Raw genomic sequence first — 14,562 nt, 5'->3', positions numbered from 1 at the left:
CGTGACATTGAGTGCACACTATGGGCCAGGCCCATTTCAGGTGCCGAGGTTATAGCACAGTTAATGTTAGAGAAGGCCTCTCTGATGAGATGCCACTGAAGCAGAGAACTGAGTGAAGTTTAGGTGTAAACTAGGAAGAAATCTAGAGGCAGAGTATTCTAAGCAGAAGAAATGGAAAGCACAAGAGTCTTAGCCTTAAGGCAGAAATGTGTTTGATGGGTTTCAGGAACTGTGAAAATCCAGAATGGAGAGAGTGTCAGGCGATGACATCAGAGGAGTAGATCTTTCCCAACAGGACCCCCTCTGTACCTCTGACTTTGTTCCAGAAGTTCTATTCTCCTAGCTTTTCTTGGCAGATATCCCCGAGAGAGCGATCCGCTCAAATTCCCTCTGGCCTGATTTCTGAGGAACAGTGGGGTACAGTGGTTAAGCACAAGCTTCCTGGGCTGACCAAGCTTCGGGGTTGGAATCTTGGCACTGCCGCTTTCTAGTTGCATAGTCTGTCTATGCCTCACCTTTCCTTCCATACAGTGTCCCCAGTAACAGATGTTGAGGGAACTGGATGAGTTAAAACATGGAAAATGCTTAGAATAGAGTGTGGTGTAAGGCAAGCGCTCAACAAAAGCTGCTTCCGTGCTAAGAGGTTTCCTCCGATAAGCAGGCCCTTCTTCCTGGCCTGGTACTGCAAACGCTAAAGAAAACTGGCCTTGCCCTTGGATTTGTTGTGTACGCCTTTTTCTTTTTTTAACATACTCCCTTGCGATGTTGCTAATGTGCATTTCACTTCATTTCAAAGTGCCAGAAAAATGAAATGTCTTGTAGTATGATCTTTGTTGCCATTCTTAGGACACGCAGGAACGACATGTAGCGGCGCATAGTGCGGTTTCCGCCGTCCAGACGCAAATGAGTGCCCCGTGGCCGTAAGGCCCTTTACCAATGTGCAACATTAGCCGCGAGAAGAAGGCAGAAGACAGTAGGAATGCAGATTGGAGGAAGCAGCAAGGGTCCACGACAGAGCACTTCTGTGTAATAATGGAGGACTTTACAGCAGCTTTCCAGTGTAGATAGCAGTCACTTTGAATCAAATATTTGTTTCCGGAAAGTGGCACATAGATTAAATTATAGTCAATTCAATCCTGTTTTCCCTTTAATTTAATTAAAATTTCATAGATAGCACATTTTGTCTGAATTTCACTATCTTCCCATCGCAATTGCTTTAAAAAGAGTCAAACCTGGGCAAAGTTGAAGGAAAGTTTGTTTTTGGAACTCTCATTTCTCCTCTGTGAACCTTGTCTTTTTTTCCCTAGTTCTGTTATTATTTTTCTCATTATTTCAGAAAAGCCAGGCTGATGATCTCAGAAAAGCAAATTAAATTAGTTCAAAATAAAGTGTTAATGATTCAATTATTTAGTCCCCCTGAAAAAGAGCTGTATTTTAAAAGATTGTTAAAGAGAACAAAGATTACTAGAATTGAATGAATCTCTAGTGATGGTGGCATTTAAGGCAGGGGGACCTTTTTGGCAGCCCCTGTAGATAATTTTGTACATAGAAAGTTGGCTTTGTTGGCTTCCATCTTTTGGGAACTCTATACGATTTTCATTTGGGGGAGACTCATTACCCTGGATAGACCTGTCCCTTCTGTTCCGAGGCCCAAATACTGTTGCACAGCAACCACCACCCTTGTGACTTTTCATTAAAACTTCCTTCTTGTGAACCTTATTCTGACCTCTGGATTTCCAAAGTGTCCGCTTCTCATCAGAGGTACAGTGGCATGTCACCTGATCAGGACACAGCTAAGAGGCAGTTTCTAATGATGACATTATTAACAACTTGAGAGACAAATGCCCATGTATTCCCCTTCCCCCACCTCTGTTGTATCAGTGATCTTTATGGTAGGAATTTTAAATCAGGATGAAGAAAAGTCAGAGGATGTATTTAAGGGGGGGGTTGCACCTTACAGCACCCCTTAAATCACAAGAGTAGGGCTGACACCCAACTACCCTCCCCTGCCCGCGCGCGCGCGCGCGCGCACACACACACACACAATGTCTCTGTCAAGTAATCTTCAGTAAATCAACACTGGGATGAAATAGGAAGAACTCTACAGAGACTACTTTTACAATGAAAAGAATTAACCTGTGCGATGTTCTACATAATTAAAGTGCATGCATTTTATCTTCTTAAAGCAAAGATACCCATATATCAAAGATACCCAAATTTTTAAAGATATCCAAATAATGAAAAAAGCTATACGTTAGCAAATAGTTTTCCTTATTAAAATACTTGTTAAAAATCTGTATATATTGTCTTCTAGATAGTTTACAGGATGCATTCGACTTTAATTGTAAAGTTGATTAGACTTTCACCATATATTACAGAATATACACACGTCCTCCTTTCCTTGTGCTGACTGTCATGAATGCAGTTTGTATTCTTCTGCAAAAGAAACCTAACTGGGCTACAGCAAACTTACTTCTTTCAGAGACTGGTTTCCTAAAGAAATTAATTAACCTTGACAAGGACAGCATACCTGAGAAGGTAAAAAGTTAATCGCTAATTTATGCATCATGGATACATTCCATATTTATAACCTGTACGAGTCAAATTGAATATTAAAATTGGAATTTTCTAGTAGAATTGGAAGACAATGGTGGGAGTTAAAAGGTCAGCGAGCAAGCTGTATCTCCAGATATAATAGGTTTCCTCGAAGTGTCAAGGAAAAGCAATACGTCATTGAAATTGGAAAAGGTCATGTCTCAGAATCTCTTTAAATAATGAGAATAGAGAATAGGCTAGTAGTGGGAGAAAGTCTTTTTGGATGGTTTGCATTACACACTATGAGTAGATAAATGTTTGAGATTTTTTTTGAGGTACAACTGACATATAACATTGTATTCGTTTAAGGTGTACAACAATGATCCAATATTTGTATATATTGCAAAATGATTACCACAGTAGGTCTAGTAAACATCCATCACTACACATGGTTTCATTTTTTTCTTGTATTGACCAGTTTTAAAATCTATTCCCTTAGCAACTTTCAAATATGCAGTCTACAGTTATTAACTGTAGTCACCATGCTGTACATTACATCCCCAGGAATTATTTATATTATAACTGGAAGTTTGTGCCTTTTGACCACCTTCACCGATTTTGCCTGTGCCCAACTCCACACCTCTGGCAACCATTGATCTGTTCTCTGTTTCTATGAATTTGGGTTTTTGTTTTAGATTCCACATATAAATGAAATTATACAGTATTTGTCTTTCTCTGCCTGACTTATTTCACTGAGCATAATGCCCCTAAGGCCCACTCATGTTGCATTTTGACATGGCAGAATCATAATCCATTTTGTGTGTGTGTGTGTGTGTGTGTGTACGTACGTGTGTGTACACTCACCACATTCTCTTTATCCACTCATCCATCAATAAACACTTAGGGTGTTTCCATGTCTTGTCTATTACACATATACTGCAATGAACATGGGGATGCAGATGTATTTTCAAGTTTGTGTTTTTGTTTCCTTCAGAGAAACACCCAGAAGTGGAATTGCCAGGTTGTATGGTAGTTGTATTTTTATTGAGGATCCTCCATACTGTTTTCCATAGTGGCTGCGCCAGTTTACATTCCAACCAACAGTGAACAAGGTTGCCTTTTCTTCACAGCTTCACCATCATTTGTTATCTCGTCTTTTTTATAATAACCATTCTAAGAGATATGAGATGATACCTCTTGGTGGTTTTGATTTGTATTTCCCTGATGATTAGTGATGTTAAGCATCTTTTCATGTATCTGTCAGCTTACCTGTATATCTTCTTTGGAGAAATATCTATTCAGATCTGCCTATTTTTAATCCAGTTGTTTGTTTATTTGCTATTGAGTTGAATGAGTTCTTTATATCTTTTGGATATTAACCTCTTATCACATATATGGTTTGCAAGTATTTTCTCCAAGTAAATAGGTTACCTTTTCATTTTGTTAATGGTTTCCTTGGCTGCGCAGAAGATTTTTAGTTTGATATGACACTTATTTAATTTTGCTTCTGTTGCCTTTGCTTTTGGTGTCAAATCCAAAATCATCTTTGACATTGATGTAAAGGAACCTACCACCTTTCTTTCCTTCGAGGAGTTTTATGGCTTTAAGTCTTACATTCAAGTCTTTAATCCATTTTTAGTTTATTTACAGTGTATTTTAGTCATGTACAGTGTAAGCTAGGGGTCCTGTTTCATTCTTTTGCATGTGGCTGTCCAGTTTTCACCATTTGTTGAAGAGACTGTCCTTTCCCTCATTGTACATTCTTGGCTTCTTTGTCATAAATTAATTGACCATATATGCATGGTTTTACCTCTGGGCTCTATATTCTGTTCCATTGATCTATGTGTCTGTTTTATGCTAATACCATACTGTTTTGATTACTATAGCTTTGTAAAATAGGTTGAAATCAGGAAGTGTAATGCCTCCAAATTTGTTTTTCTTTCTCATAATTGCGTTGGCTATTTGCGGTCTTTTGTGGTACCATACAAATTTTAGGATTGCTTGTTTTATTTCTGCGAAAAATACCATAGGAACTTTGATAAGAATTACATTGAATCTGTAGATTGTTTGGGGTAGCATGAACATTTTCATAATATCAATTCTTACAATCTATAAACATGAAATACCTTCCCATTTATTGTGTCTTTTTCCATTTCTTTAATAAATGTCTTACAGTTTTCAGTGTACAGAACTTTCACCTCCTAGGTTAAATTTATTTCTAGGTATTTTTTATGTAATTCTAAATGGGAATTAATTAATTCTTAATTTCTCTTTCTGATAGTTCATTGTTGGTATATAGAAATGCATTTTATTTTTGGTATGCAGATTTTGTAACCTGCAAATGTACTGAATTTGTTTATTAGTTTTTTGGCGGAGTCGTTAGAGTAGTCTACATATAATATGTCATCTGCAAATGATAACAGTTTTACTACCTCTTTTCCAATTTGGATGCCTTTTATTTCTTTTTCTTGCCTAATTGCCCTGGCTAGGACTTCCAATACTACGTTGAATAAAAGTGTGTTTTATTCCTGACCTTAGAAGAAAGTTTTCAGCTCTTCCTTATTGAGTATGATGTTAGCTGAGGACTTGTCATATATGGTTTATTATTTTGAGGTATATTCCCTCTATACCTAATTTGTTAAGTAATTTTAGCATAAGTGGATGCTGAATTTTGTCAAATGCTTATTCTGCATCTGTTAAGATGATCATATGATTTTTATCCTTCATTTTGTTAATGCGGTATATATATCACATTGATTGATTTGTGGACGTTGAACCATCTTTGCATTCCCTGGAATAAATCCCACTTGATCATGGTTTATGATCCTTTTAGTGTATTGTTGAATTTTGATTACTAATATTTTGTTGAGAATTTTGCATCTGTGTTCATTGGGGATATTGACCTGTAATTGCTTTTTTTGTGGTCTTGTCTGGTTTTAGTTTCAGGGTAATGCTGGCCTCATAAAATAAGTTTGGAAGTTTCCCCTGTTTTTTTCTATTTTTGAAAGAGTTTGAGAAAGGTTGATATTAATTCTTCTTTATGTGTTTGGTAGAATTCCCCAGTTAAGCCAACTAGTCCCAGACGTTTGTTTGTTGGAAGGATTTTGATTATTGAGTCAATCTGTTCAGATGTTCTATTTCTTTATGATTCAGTTTTGGTAGATTGTATGTTTCTAGGAATTTATCCATATCTTTTAGGTTGTTCAATTTGTTGGCATATAATTATTCATAGTAGTCTCTTATAATCCTTTGTATTTCTGTAGTATCAGTTGTAGTGGCTCCTCTTTCATTTCTGATTTTATTTATTTGAGTCCTCTCTGTTTTTCCTTCGTGCCTCTAGACACAGGTTTTTCTATTTTGTTTTTTGTTTTTTTTTCAAAAAAACATATATTAGTTTTATTGATCTTGTCTATTGACTTTTTAGCGTCTGTTTCACTTATTTCTGCTCTGATCTTTGTTACTTCCTTTTTTCTACTAACTTTGGGCTTCATTTGTTCTATTTCAAGTTCCTTGATGTGTATTAAATTAGAAGCCTGCCCCTCAGGCTCTAAGATAAGCAAATCGGCCTCTTTCATTGAAATTCTAGGCAGTCTTCAGTTAGCTGCCTCTGTGCTAGGCGCTGGAATGGGTGAGTCTGGTGAGCCCTTTAAGAAATGTTTTTTCAGATTGCTATAAACTTATGGGTCTTGCGGATGCAAGCCCTGTTGGCTTTCAAAGTGACTCTTCTCTCGGGTGCAAGTCTTAAAAGTTGGGGTGCCAGATGTGAGGTTCAAAACCTTCACTTCTCAGGTACAAGCTAAGGTTTGTGCGTTCCCTTCCAGTTGTGGGTCACCACACCAAGAATGCAGTTAATGGTGAGAGTGTGTCTTCGCCTCTCCCACCTATTTCAATGTGTATTTTTTCTCATTTGCCCAATTCATAGAAGTTACTCAGGTAGTGTTTGGGTTTCTTTCAGAGATAATTATTTCACATGTAGCTGTAGATTTGATATCTCCACGGTGTCTCTGGATTTCTGAGATTTATTTTTATTTGTGTAACAAATGTTTATATATCTGTGCCAGACACTGTTCTGAGCACTTTACAAATATGAATTCATGTAGGAGGAGATGGGGGACAGATTGGAGCACAGAAAAAAATCTCAAGGAGGTAAGATAGTCTGGACACCTAGTGCAGGGTTTTGCTGGAGCAGATTTAGTTCAGAAGACTATAGATTTACTGTAGGACTTCAATAGCACAGCCAGAGCAGTGGAGTCAGCTGTGGAGTTCAGGGCACTAGCAGAGTGTGGCAGAACACGCTGGACAGGTAAGACTTGTAGGAAAAGGAAAAAGGAGTTGGCAGGGTAGGCAAGAGGTTGTAAGGGCTTGGACCAAGGTACTGTAGATAGAAGTATAGAAAAGCCCAACGCCACTGCTGTGGCCACCAGCCAAGTAATGCTTATAGGCACCAGAAGCTGGAAGAGGCAAAGAACAGATTGTCCCCTCGGCCCCCAGAGGGCGTACTGCTCTACCTACACCTTGATTTCAGAGCTCTGGTCTCTGGAGAATAAATTGTGAGAGAATGAATTGCTGTTGTGTTAAGTCACCCAGTCTGTGGTAGCTTGTTACAATGGCCACAGGAGACCAGTGCAGATTTTGGTACCAAGAAGTGGTTGCTGCCTTAACAAATACCTAAAAATATACAAGTGGAACTGGATAATATGTAGGAACTGGGAGAATATCGAAACTGGGATATTTCATAGGAGCTGAGCTAAGAGCTAAGTTGAGGGGAAGGCAGATAGATCTGTAGACATATAGATGGCACTGTCCTAGGCTGATAGCCATTAACTCATTCAATAAATGCTTGTGGGGTATCTCCCTTGGGAGAGACAGGATGATAGATTACAAGGCCAGTTCATTCCTTGATGTTATGAAGCGTACATTGTGACAGGGATGACAGACATTAAATAGCTAATAAGGCAAGTAATTGGTTGTAATGATGACCTCTGCTATTAGGAAGTATAGGGTAGTATCTGAACAAGGTGAATTTTTTAGTGGAATGTTCGTGTTGATACCCACATTAATCATGAGGTAATGCAACAGCTTCTCATTCTGAAGCATTCTTGGCAAAAATGATTCTCTGTAGTTCTGTTTAGATTTTCAAGCTAAAAATAATTAATAACTCAATCAAAGAAATGATTCAAAGCCTAACAGTTTTTCATGTGATAATAAGAACCCCAATAATAAATTGAGAACGGACCACCAGCCATCTAAATTATTCAGCAAAATGGTTCTGTCCTTTCAGGCAAAAGAGAAAATTCCTGGTTGGAAAGGAAGGGAAAAGAAATTTCAGTCTGAGAAAGATTTCATTCTGATTATGGCTCCCAAAAGTAGATGAGAAATACTGTATATCTAACTCTAAACTAGGTTGCACCATTTAGCTAAAGTGGATCTGTGGGTTTGTGACACAACCAAGCTAGAGAATGTCCTCAGTGAACCCCAATGTGTCCCAGGCTACACCACGATCATTGACTAGTCACACCTTTGAACAGGGACTGTGCCCTGGCAGTATGACTGCTGGGGGGTAGAAGGTGGGGGGTGGGATCCCCAGTCACCTCCCACCTGAGGTGCACGAGGAGGACACTTCAGACCTCTGTGTGCACCAAATTTCGCACAGCTGGGGAAAGTTGACCTGTTTTCTTTTTGTTTTGAAATGAAGTTCCTTTTTAAAAGCTATAGCAAAGCTACTACAACAACAATAGCAATGACAAAATGTTTATAATAGAGGTTTTCCCCCCTTCTTAAAATCATTACTGGTACTAACGCCAGTTTGTACCTCAGTATGTCTTTGATTCTACTGTTGAAGAATAGTTGATATTCCTTACGTGAAATAAAATGTCGTTCTAATGTAGATTGGGGAAAACTTCAGATCAATAATATTACTTTTTCACGTAATACACGAATTGTATTCTCTCTAGGTTTTCGTGAAGCTGAAAAAAATTTTAATGTTACCTGATTTTAACCCAAACAAGGTTGCTCTTGTTTCTGTTGCTTGTTGCTCTATGTGCCAGTGGGTGATAGCTTTGAACAACTACCATGAAGTACAGAAGGTATGCTTTTTTCTCCTACTGTCTCTAACAATTTGGAAGTGACACATCATAGTGATGAAACATCCAGAAATCATGTTTATTGAACAACGCTCAAGTGAACGTCTGTGGAAAGAATACCTAATGAAAAACACTTTAATCGAATATATTACACTAACTTACACGGATATCAAGTGCTTCTGTCAAATTCTTTATTTATGGCAACTATGCTATTCTTTTATTTGTTTTAATATGTTTCACCCTATCAAACTACTTTATATTTCTTTTCTACACATAATTCTAGGAAAGTTAATTTTAAGAGTTGACACTTACAAATGCCTTTTAAGCATAAGTGGCATTTTTAAAAGTAAACGACTTTTTTTTAGCACATAAGGGTTGTGACATTCTTTTTCAGCTGGTGGCCCCCAAACAAATGCAAGTAGCTGAAGCCCAAAATGTTCTAAAAATTGCACAACAAAGATTGGCTGAAAAACAAAGAGGTTTACAGCTGGTAAGAAATGTTTTCACTTGTTAAACTGTTGACACCTTTATGAACTAGATAAAAACATCAGGCAAAAGTCATGATCTCACTAGAGCTTATCTGTTTAAGATAAAATGGGGATAATAATAAAGGTGGTAAGAGATTAATTATGACTAAGTAAAGAATATAGATACTATATGTAAAGATCTTAGTACCGGCCACGTAATAAAATACTCAGTAATGTTAATTGATAATGTCAATAGTATGCTAATTTACTATTTTACCAAATTTGTCCCAGGAAATATTTGTAACTTTAGTCTATTAAAGTTACTGACACTCAGTATCAATCTGTGTTCTTAAAAAACTGCTTTATATCAGTTACTCTTTTGCTTCATAAAGACATGGTTATTCCTTAAAAGTCTTGGTTTTAAATTAAAGCAGAGTATCATTGTGAGACCTAGAACTAGAAATGAGACTACCAATCCCTGGCCCGTGTTGAGCTCACCTGCACTTCGAGAGTGAATGCAGTAATACACTGCAGAGGTGGCCGTCCCGCAGGCCTGTTCAGCCCATTGGACATCTTTTGTTTGGCCTGTACAGTTTTTCTCCCCACCCCCTACAGTGAGATATAGCTATCAAAATGTTTCAATCTGGTGCTCGCTTCGGCAGCACATATACTAACATTGGAACGATACAGAGAAGATTAGCATGGCCACTGCGCAAGCATGATACGCAAAATGTGTGAAACGTTCCATATTAAAAACAAGTTTCAATCTGGGGGTTACATTTAAAAATCTGAATTTCTATGTTCTCTTGAAAATGTAGGCAGTCTGGACACCCTGGGCTAGCATTCTCACTTGGCTATAATAAGATCCTGACTTACTCGAGCCTTTATATGACCTGCCTGGCCCCACAGGCGTTGCTCACAAACGCAGATACCTAAAAAGTATTGGGCTTTGTTTGAAGGTTTTGTCCAATTTTGGTATTTACTCAGTTCTCCTGATGTCCATGATTTTGTGTGTGTGTTTAGCATTTTCATTTATTTATTCAACAAATGGTTATTTATATATAATGTTGTTTTGGTTTTTGTTATGAAATGGTAGCCAAGAGAGACAAACTGTAAATTTCAGTTAGACTCTTACTCACTAATACTCCACATTCCCTTCCAGCTCTCAACCACAGGCTTCCTAATATTTTCTAATATTTTAACTGATGGAACTCAAATAAGTATATTTAAAATGTACATTTTACACTTATATTTTAAATTAAGTATAGTACATAGTTCACGCCATTGGTTTTACACTGTCTTATTGAGGTTTTTTTCCTCACTCAGCTATGTACTGTCTCCCATTTTAAAAGTAAATCTTTTGTTCACCTGGATCCTAATATAAAAAATATTTCTGAAAAATCTTGGGAATTTAGGGAAAATGCCAGAACTTACTATATTGCATGAGCATTCATTAAAACTGTTACCTGGAGGGAACACAGTGCCTGTCATATAATAGAAATTTCATGTGTTTAATGGAATCTGTAAGCCCTGCACTTGAATATTTAAGTAACTCACTAGGTCATGAGTAGCAAGAGAGTCTTCTCAGAGGAATCAAAACGGGAGAATGAACAAGCAAACAAAACAACATAATATATAAAAGAGTAAACAACTGAATAATTATTATGGGTGAACCAGGAATAAATAATAAGTCACTAAAGTTAAGCATGCCAAAAGTAGCTAATGTATGTATTTTTTGTAAAAATTAGGTATTTTCATCAGGATCTTTAAAATAGGAGGAGAAATTACGAATCACAAGCTGTATTCAAGAAGCACAATTTTACATATATATGTATATGTATTTTTTAATATATATCAGGTTGGTGCAAAAGTAATTGTGGTTTTTGCAATTTTTGACCTTTTAAACCACAGTTACTTTTGTACCAACCATATAAGCCAAAACTTTGGAATATATATATATATATATATATATATATATATATATATATATGTGTGTGGTTGGTGAAAAAGTAATTGTGGTGCAAATATAAATACATGTATATATGTGTGTATATATATACATATGCATAATTGTGTGTATATGCCATGTTCAAGTCTCCATGCTAAGCTCTGTGTTCCAAGATTTTGAGACATGGAAATCTTTCAAAAATATAAATATCAATACAAGGATAATAAAACTGTAAGATCACAACTTGAGAGAATATTGGACAACTTATAATTACTTCTCAAGTGACTGTTACAAACATTACATCAGTGTGGATTGGACAAGATGACTTCATGACAACAGAAGTTGATAAGGATTTTAAAGAATGCCCAGGGGAGGTTTTTCTTAACAGGGCCAAAACTTTGGGTTATATCCTTAAGCCATCATTTCTATGAGAATTCACCAAATGTTTTGGAGCAATGGTATTATCAAGATAAGTGGTAATTTAATAAAATTATCAGCTATTCATGAAAACATGTTCCTTACAGCCTAGGGATAATTTAATAATCAATTCATCCTACCAGCATAACTACAAAAATTCATTAGCTCTTCTGGGCTGGTCAGTAAATCTGGGATGAAAAAAGTTCAATCATTTTCTTAGAGAAAGAACCTGAATATGATATAAAATTTTCTGTGTGAAAAATAAATCAGAAATGGATGAATCAAATGCTAAGATTATAAGAAAATCTACTGAGGAAGATTGTTTTAAATAACATCTAAAACAAACTTCTATGTCAAGGAATCATTCATTTAATTAATATGATGTACATTTTCATTGGTAATATAATCCATCTTTCCTGGAAGATTTTTCGAGATGTGAAAATGAAGTGGTTACATACTATATTTATATAAATTTGAATAAGCTCTTGATGCAAAATGAGAGTAAGATTTGTCTCAATAATGAATTGTCTTTTAGATTGAAGAACATCTGCTGTGTTTGCAGGCAGCTTACAAAGATATTGTTGCCGAAAAAGAACTATTAGCAAATCGAAGAAAACAGGCCACCAGGCGCTTGCAGTGTGCATCTATCTTACTAACTGCCCTGGAGGATGAGAAGGCATGACTTTCTTTTGTTTTCTATCTCCTTCATTAATTTCTAATTGACTTGACAAACTCCAAGATGCTATTTTCATAGAAGGCCATATATAGAGAGAGATATAGATACATATGGATATAGATATCGATGTATATATATGTATGTATGTATATATAGCTCCTGAAACTATTTTACTATTCATTTTCTTATTGAGATCAATCAGCAGTCCTGTTCAGATAAAAATGAAGGAGTCCTGGTCAAGTAGTCCTGAAACAGAGATAACGGACTACAAAGATCAGCAGTTGTTTTCTCTCGGTCCTAGGCAGCAGGACACTCTTGTCTCTGTGGCCCAAAGTAAACTGTCAGTGTTTTCTGAGTATGTCAGAGTTTTCCTTTTTCTAGCACAGGAGCAACCCAAGCTGAAAGAATAAAAGATGGGTAGGCTGGAAGGGAAGAGATGTCACTAGGAAGGAAAAAGAAAATTTTATTTTGTTCTGTCAATCTTCTGACATCTCTTATCTTTTTACTTCTCTTCTAATTCGTCTTCCTTCTCTATACTTGAATCCCTACTGAGCTGACTAGAATCCTGGTTTAGTCATACCTCAGCTATCTCAAAAGATGTTACAAAATTCTCAAGATAATTTTAATTTAGTTTAATTATTTGAATAGATACATATCATGGAAGACTCCTACAGGGCAGGAAGAAGAAAGTTATGAAATCAGACCAATCAGAGGGAGACAACTTCCCTTGAAGACGATCAATGTCCTTGAGAGCCAAGTATATGTTGAGAGGCAGTGGAGCATCAGCATTATCCCAGAGTTTAGGCTGCCAAAGAGAGGTTCTTGCTCAGCGTGCTTCACTTATTGACCAGTTCAGCACATACATGGTTGTGGAAGGAGGCCATACAGCCAGACCCCAGCTACACCCTTCAGAAGCTTTGTGATTTTAGCAAGTTGCTTAACTTCTCTACACTTCAACTTCCTCACCTTAAAATGAAGTCAGTGGCTTGTATTTGACAGGATACTGAAAGAGTCAAATGAGGTTTTCAAAGGAAAGTGTCAGATAAGTAAGGCTTCAGTCAATATTGGTCACTATTATTATTGAGCACGATTAGTAATATAATGAATTGATTTTTTTAATTACCCTGATTTATTACACACAAGATTTGAAATGGCTATCAATCTGAGCAAATATGACACTATTGACAAACCCAAGAATAGGATTCATGTTCCCCTCAAAAAAGTTTGTTTTTTAATATTGTCCATTATTAAGTATAATATAACTACAGTATAAGAGTGATAGATCTAACTTGGAGACCATTAAGATCCAAAATGTCTCATAATAATATATTTTATAGCAAATATCAATAACTCATTTTTACTTTAACATTTAGACTCGATGGCAAGAAATAATCAATCAAATAGACAACAAGTTGGAAGGAATTTGGGGTGACATACTTATTTCAGCAGCATGCATTGTCTACAGTGGAGTGTTAACAGCAGAATTTCGCCAGTTGATTGTGAATAAGTGGGAGAATCTTTGCACTGAAAATAACATTTCTTTGTCTTCTAACTTTTCTTTAATTGAAGTCATGGCACAAAAACATGAGGTAGAAACTTTTCTATTCAGTTAAGTGGCTACTATTATTGACTTGGATTTTGCATGTGTGTGCATTTATTTGGCTTGGATCTTTTCCCCAAATTATGTTGATAAATGAAAATACTGTTGTTCCAGGCCTTAAAATTGTTTTTAAGTTGTAGTTCTAATGCCCCAACTAGTTATATCTCCTGTTTCTCATACTCTGAGCAAAAGTCACAAAATATCCTTTTTCTCTTTGTAATCTTACTGACCTATTTAATAAATATAGCCAATTTCTCGCCCTGAAACTCCTTTCATTAATAAATTGGTGAATTTATTAAACTATAGGTAGTAGTCTTAGAAATGGCCAAAAATATAGAACTCACATTTATTAACTTATCAGTAAACATTTATCTATGTAAGTTCTATGCTGATGTTGAAAGGATAAAAAAAAAACACTTTTTTTTCATCCCCAAAGAGTAATTTTAAATTGGTTCCCCTGCTGAAAACACAACTTAAACTGACCATTCAACCTACGAAGTCTCAGAAGCAAATATTGACTTCTTATTTTCCTAATATGAATAACAAATTTAAACCCAACAATTATATTAGATGACAATAGACTAAGTGGTTTGGTTAAAAGGCTAAGATTGTAAGACTGTATAAGAATATAAACCGAAACACGAAACAGAAACCATATGTTATTTAGAAAGGATACATCTAAAACATAAAAATAGGCAGTAGAAAATAGGAGGAAATTTACCATAGATTACTTTAAAAAGGACAAAATAGACTTTAAGGCAGAAAGGGATTACTAGAATTATATAAGCTTATGTTGCAGTAAAAATTAATTCTCCAAGAATATGTTAACAATTCTA

General features: G+C 36.1%; 1 protein-coding gene and 1 non-coding gene across 2 annotated transcripts in view; both read left to right on the top strand.

Moving 5' to 3' along the window:
- DNAH14 (dynein axonemal heavy chain 14) overlaps window positions 1-14,562 on the top strand; it is a 204,067-nt gene that overhangs the window by 146,801 nt on the left and 42,704 nt on the right. Inside the window, exons 61-65 of the mRNA XM_074316462.2 lie at window positions 2,379-2,538; window positions 8,490-8,621; window positions 9,013-9,108; window positions 11,986-12,126; window positions 13,500-13,715. Coding sequence (XP_074172563.2) covers window positions 2,379-2,538; window positions 8,490-8,621; window positions 9,013-9,108; window positions 11,986-12,126; window positions 13,500-13,715 — 745 coding nt within the window. The remainder of the gene's footprint in view (window positions 1-2,378; window positions 2,539-8,489; window positions 8,622-9,012; window positions 9,109-11,985; window positions 12,127-13,499; window positions 13,716-14,562) is intronic.
- Window positions 9,732-9,839, top strand: LOC141568004 (U6 spliceosomal RNA). Its single transcript, XR_012491022.2, has one exon. It is a non-coding gene; the product is annotated as a U6 spliceosomal RNA (small nuclear RNA).

The sequence above is a fragment of the Rhinolophus sinicus genome, chromosome 6 (genome assembly GCF_057876585.1).
Source record: "Rhinolophus sinicus isolate RSI-liver-muscle chromosome 6, RSI-T2T, whole genome shotgun sequence".
NCBI classification, from domain to species: Eukaryota; Metazoa; Chordata; class Mammalia; order Chiroptera; family Rhinolophidae; genus Rhinolophus; species Rhinolophus sinicus.
This window is presented reverse-complemented; position numbering and strand designations above follow the sequence as displayed.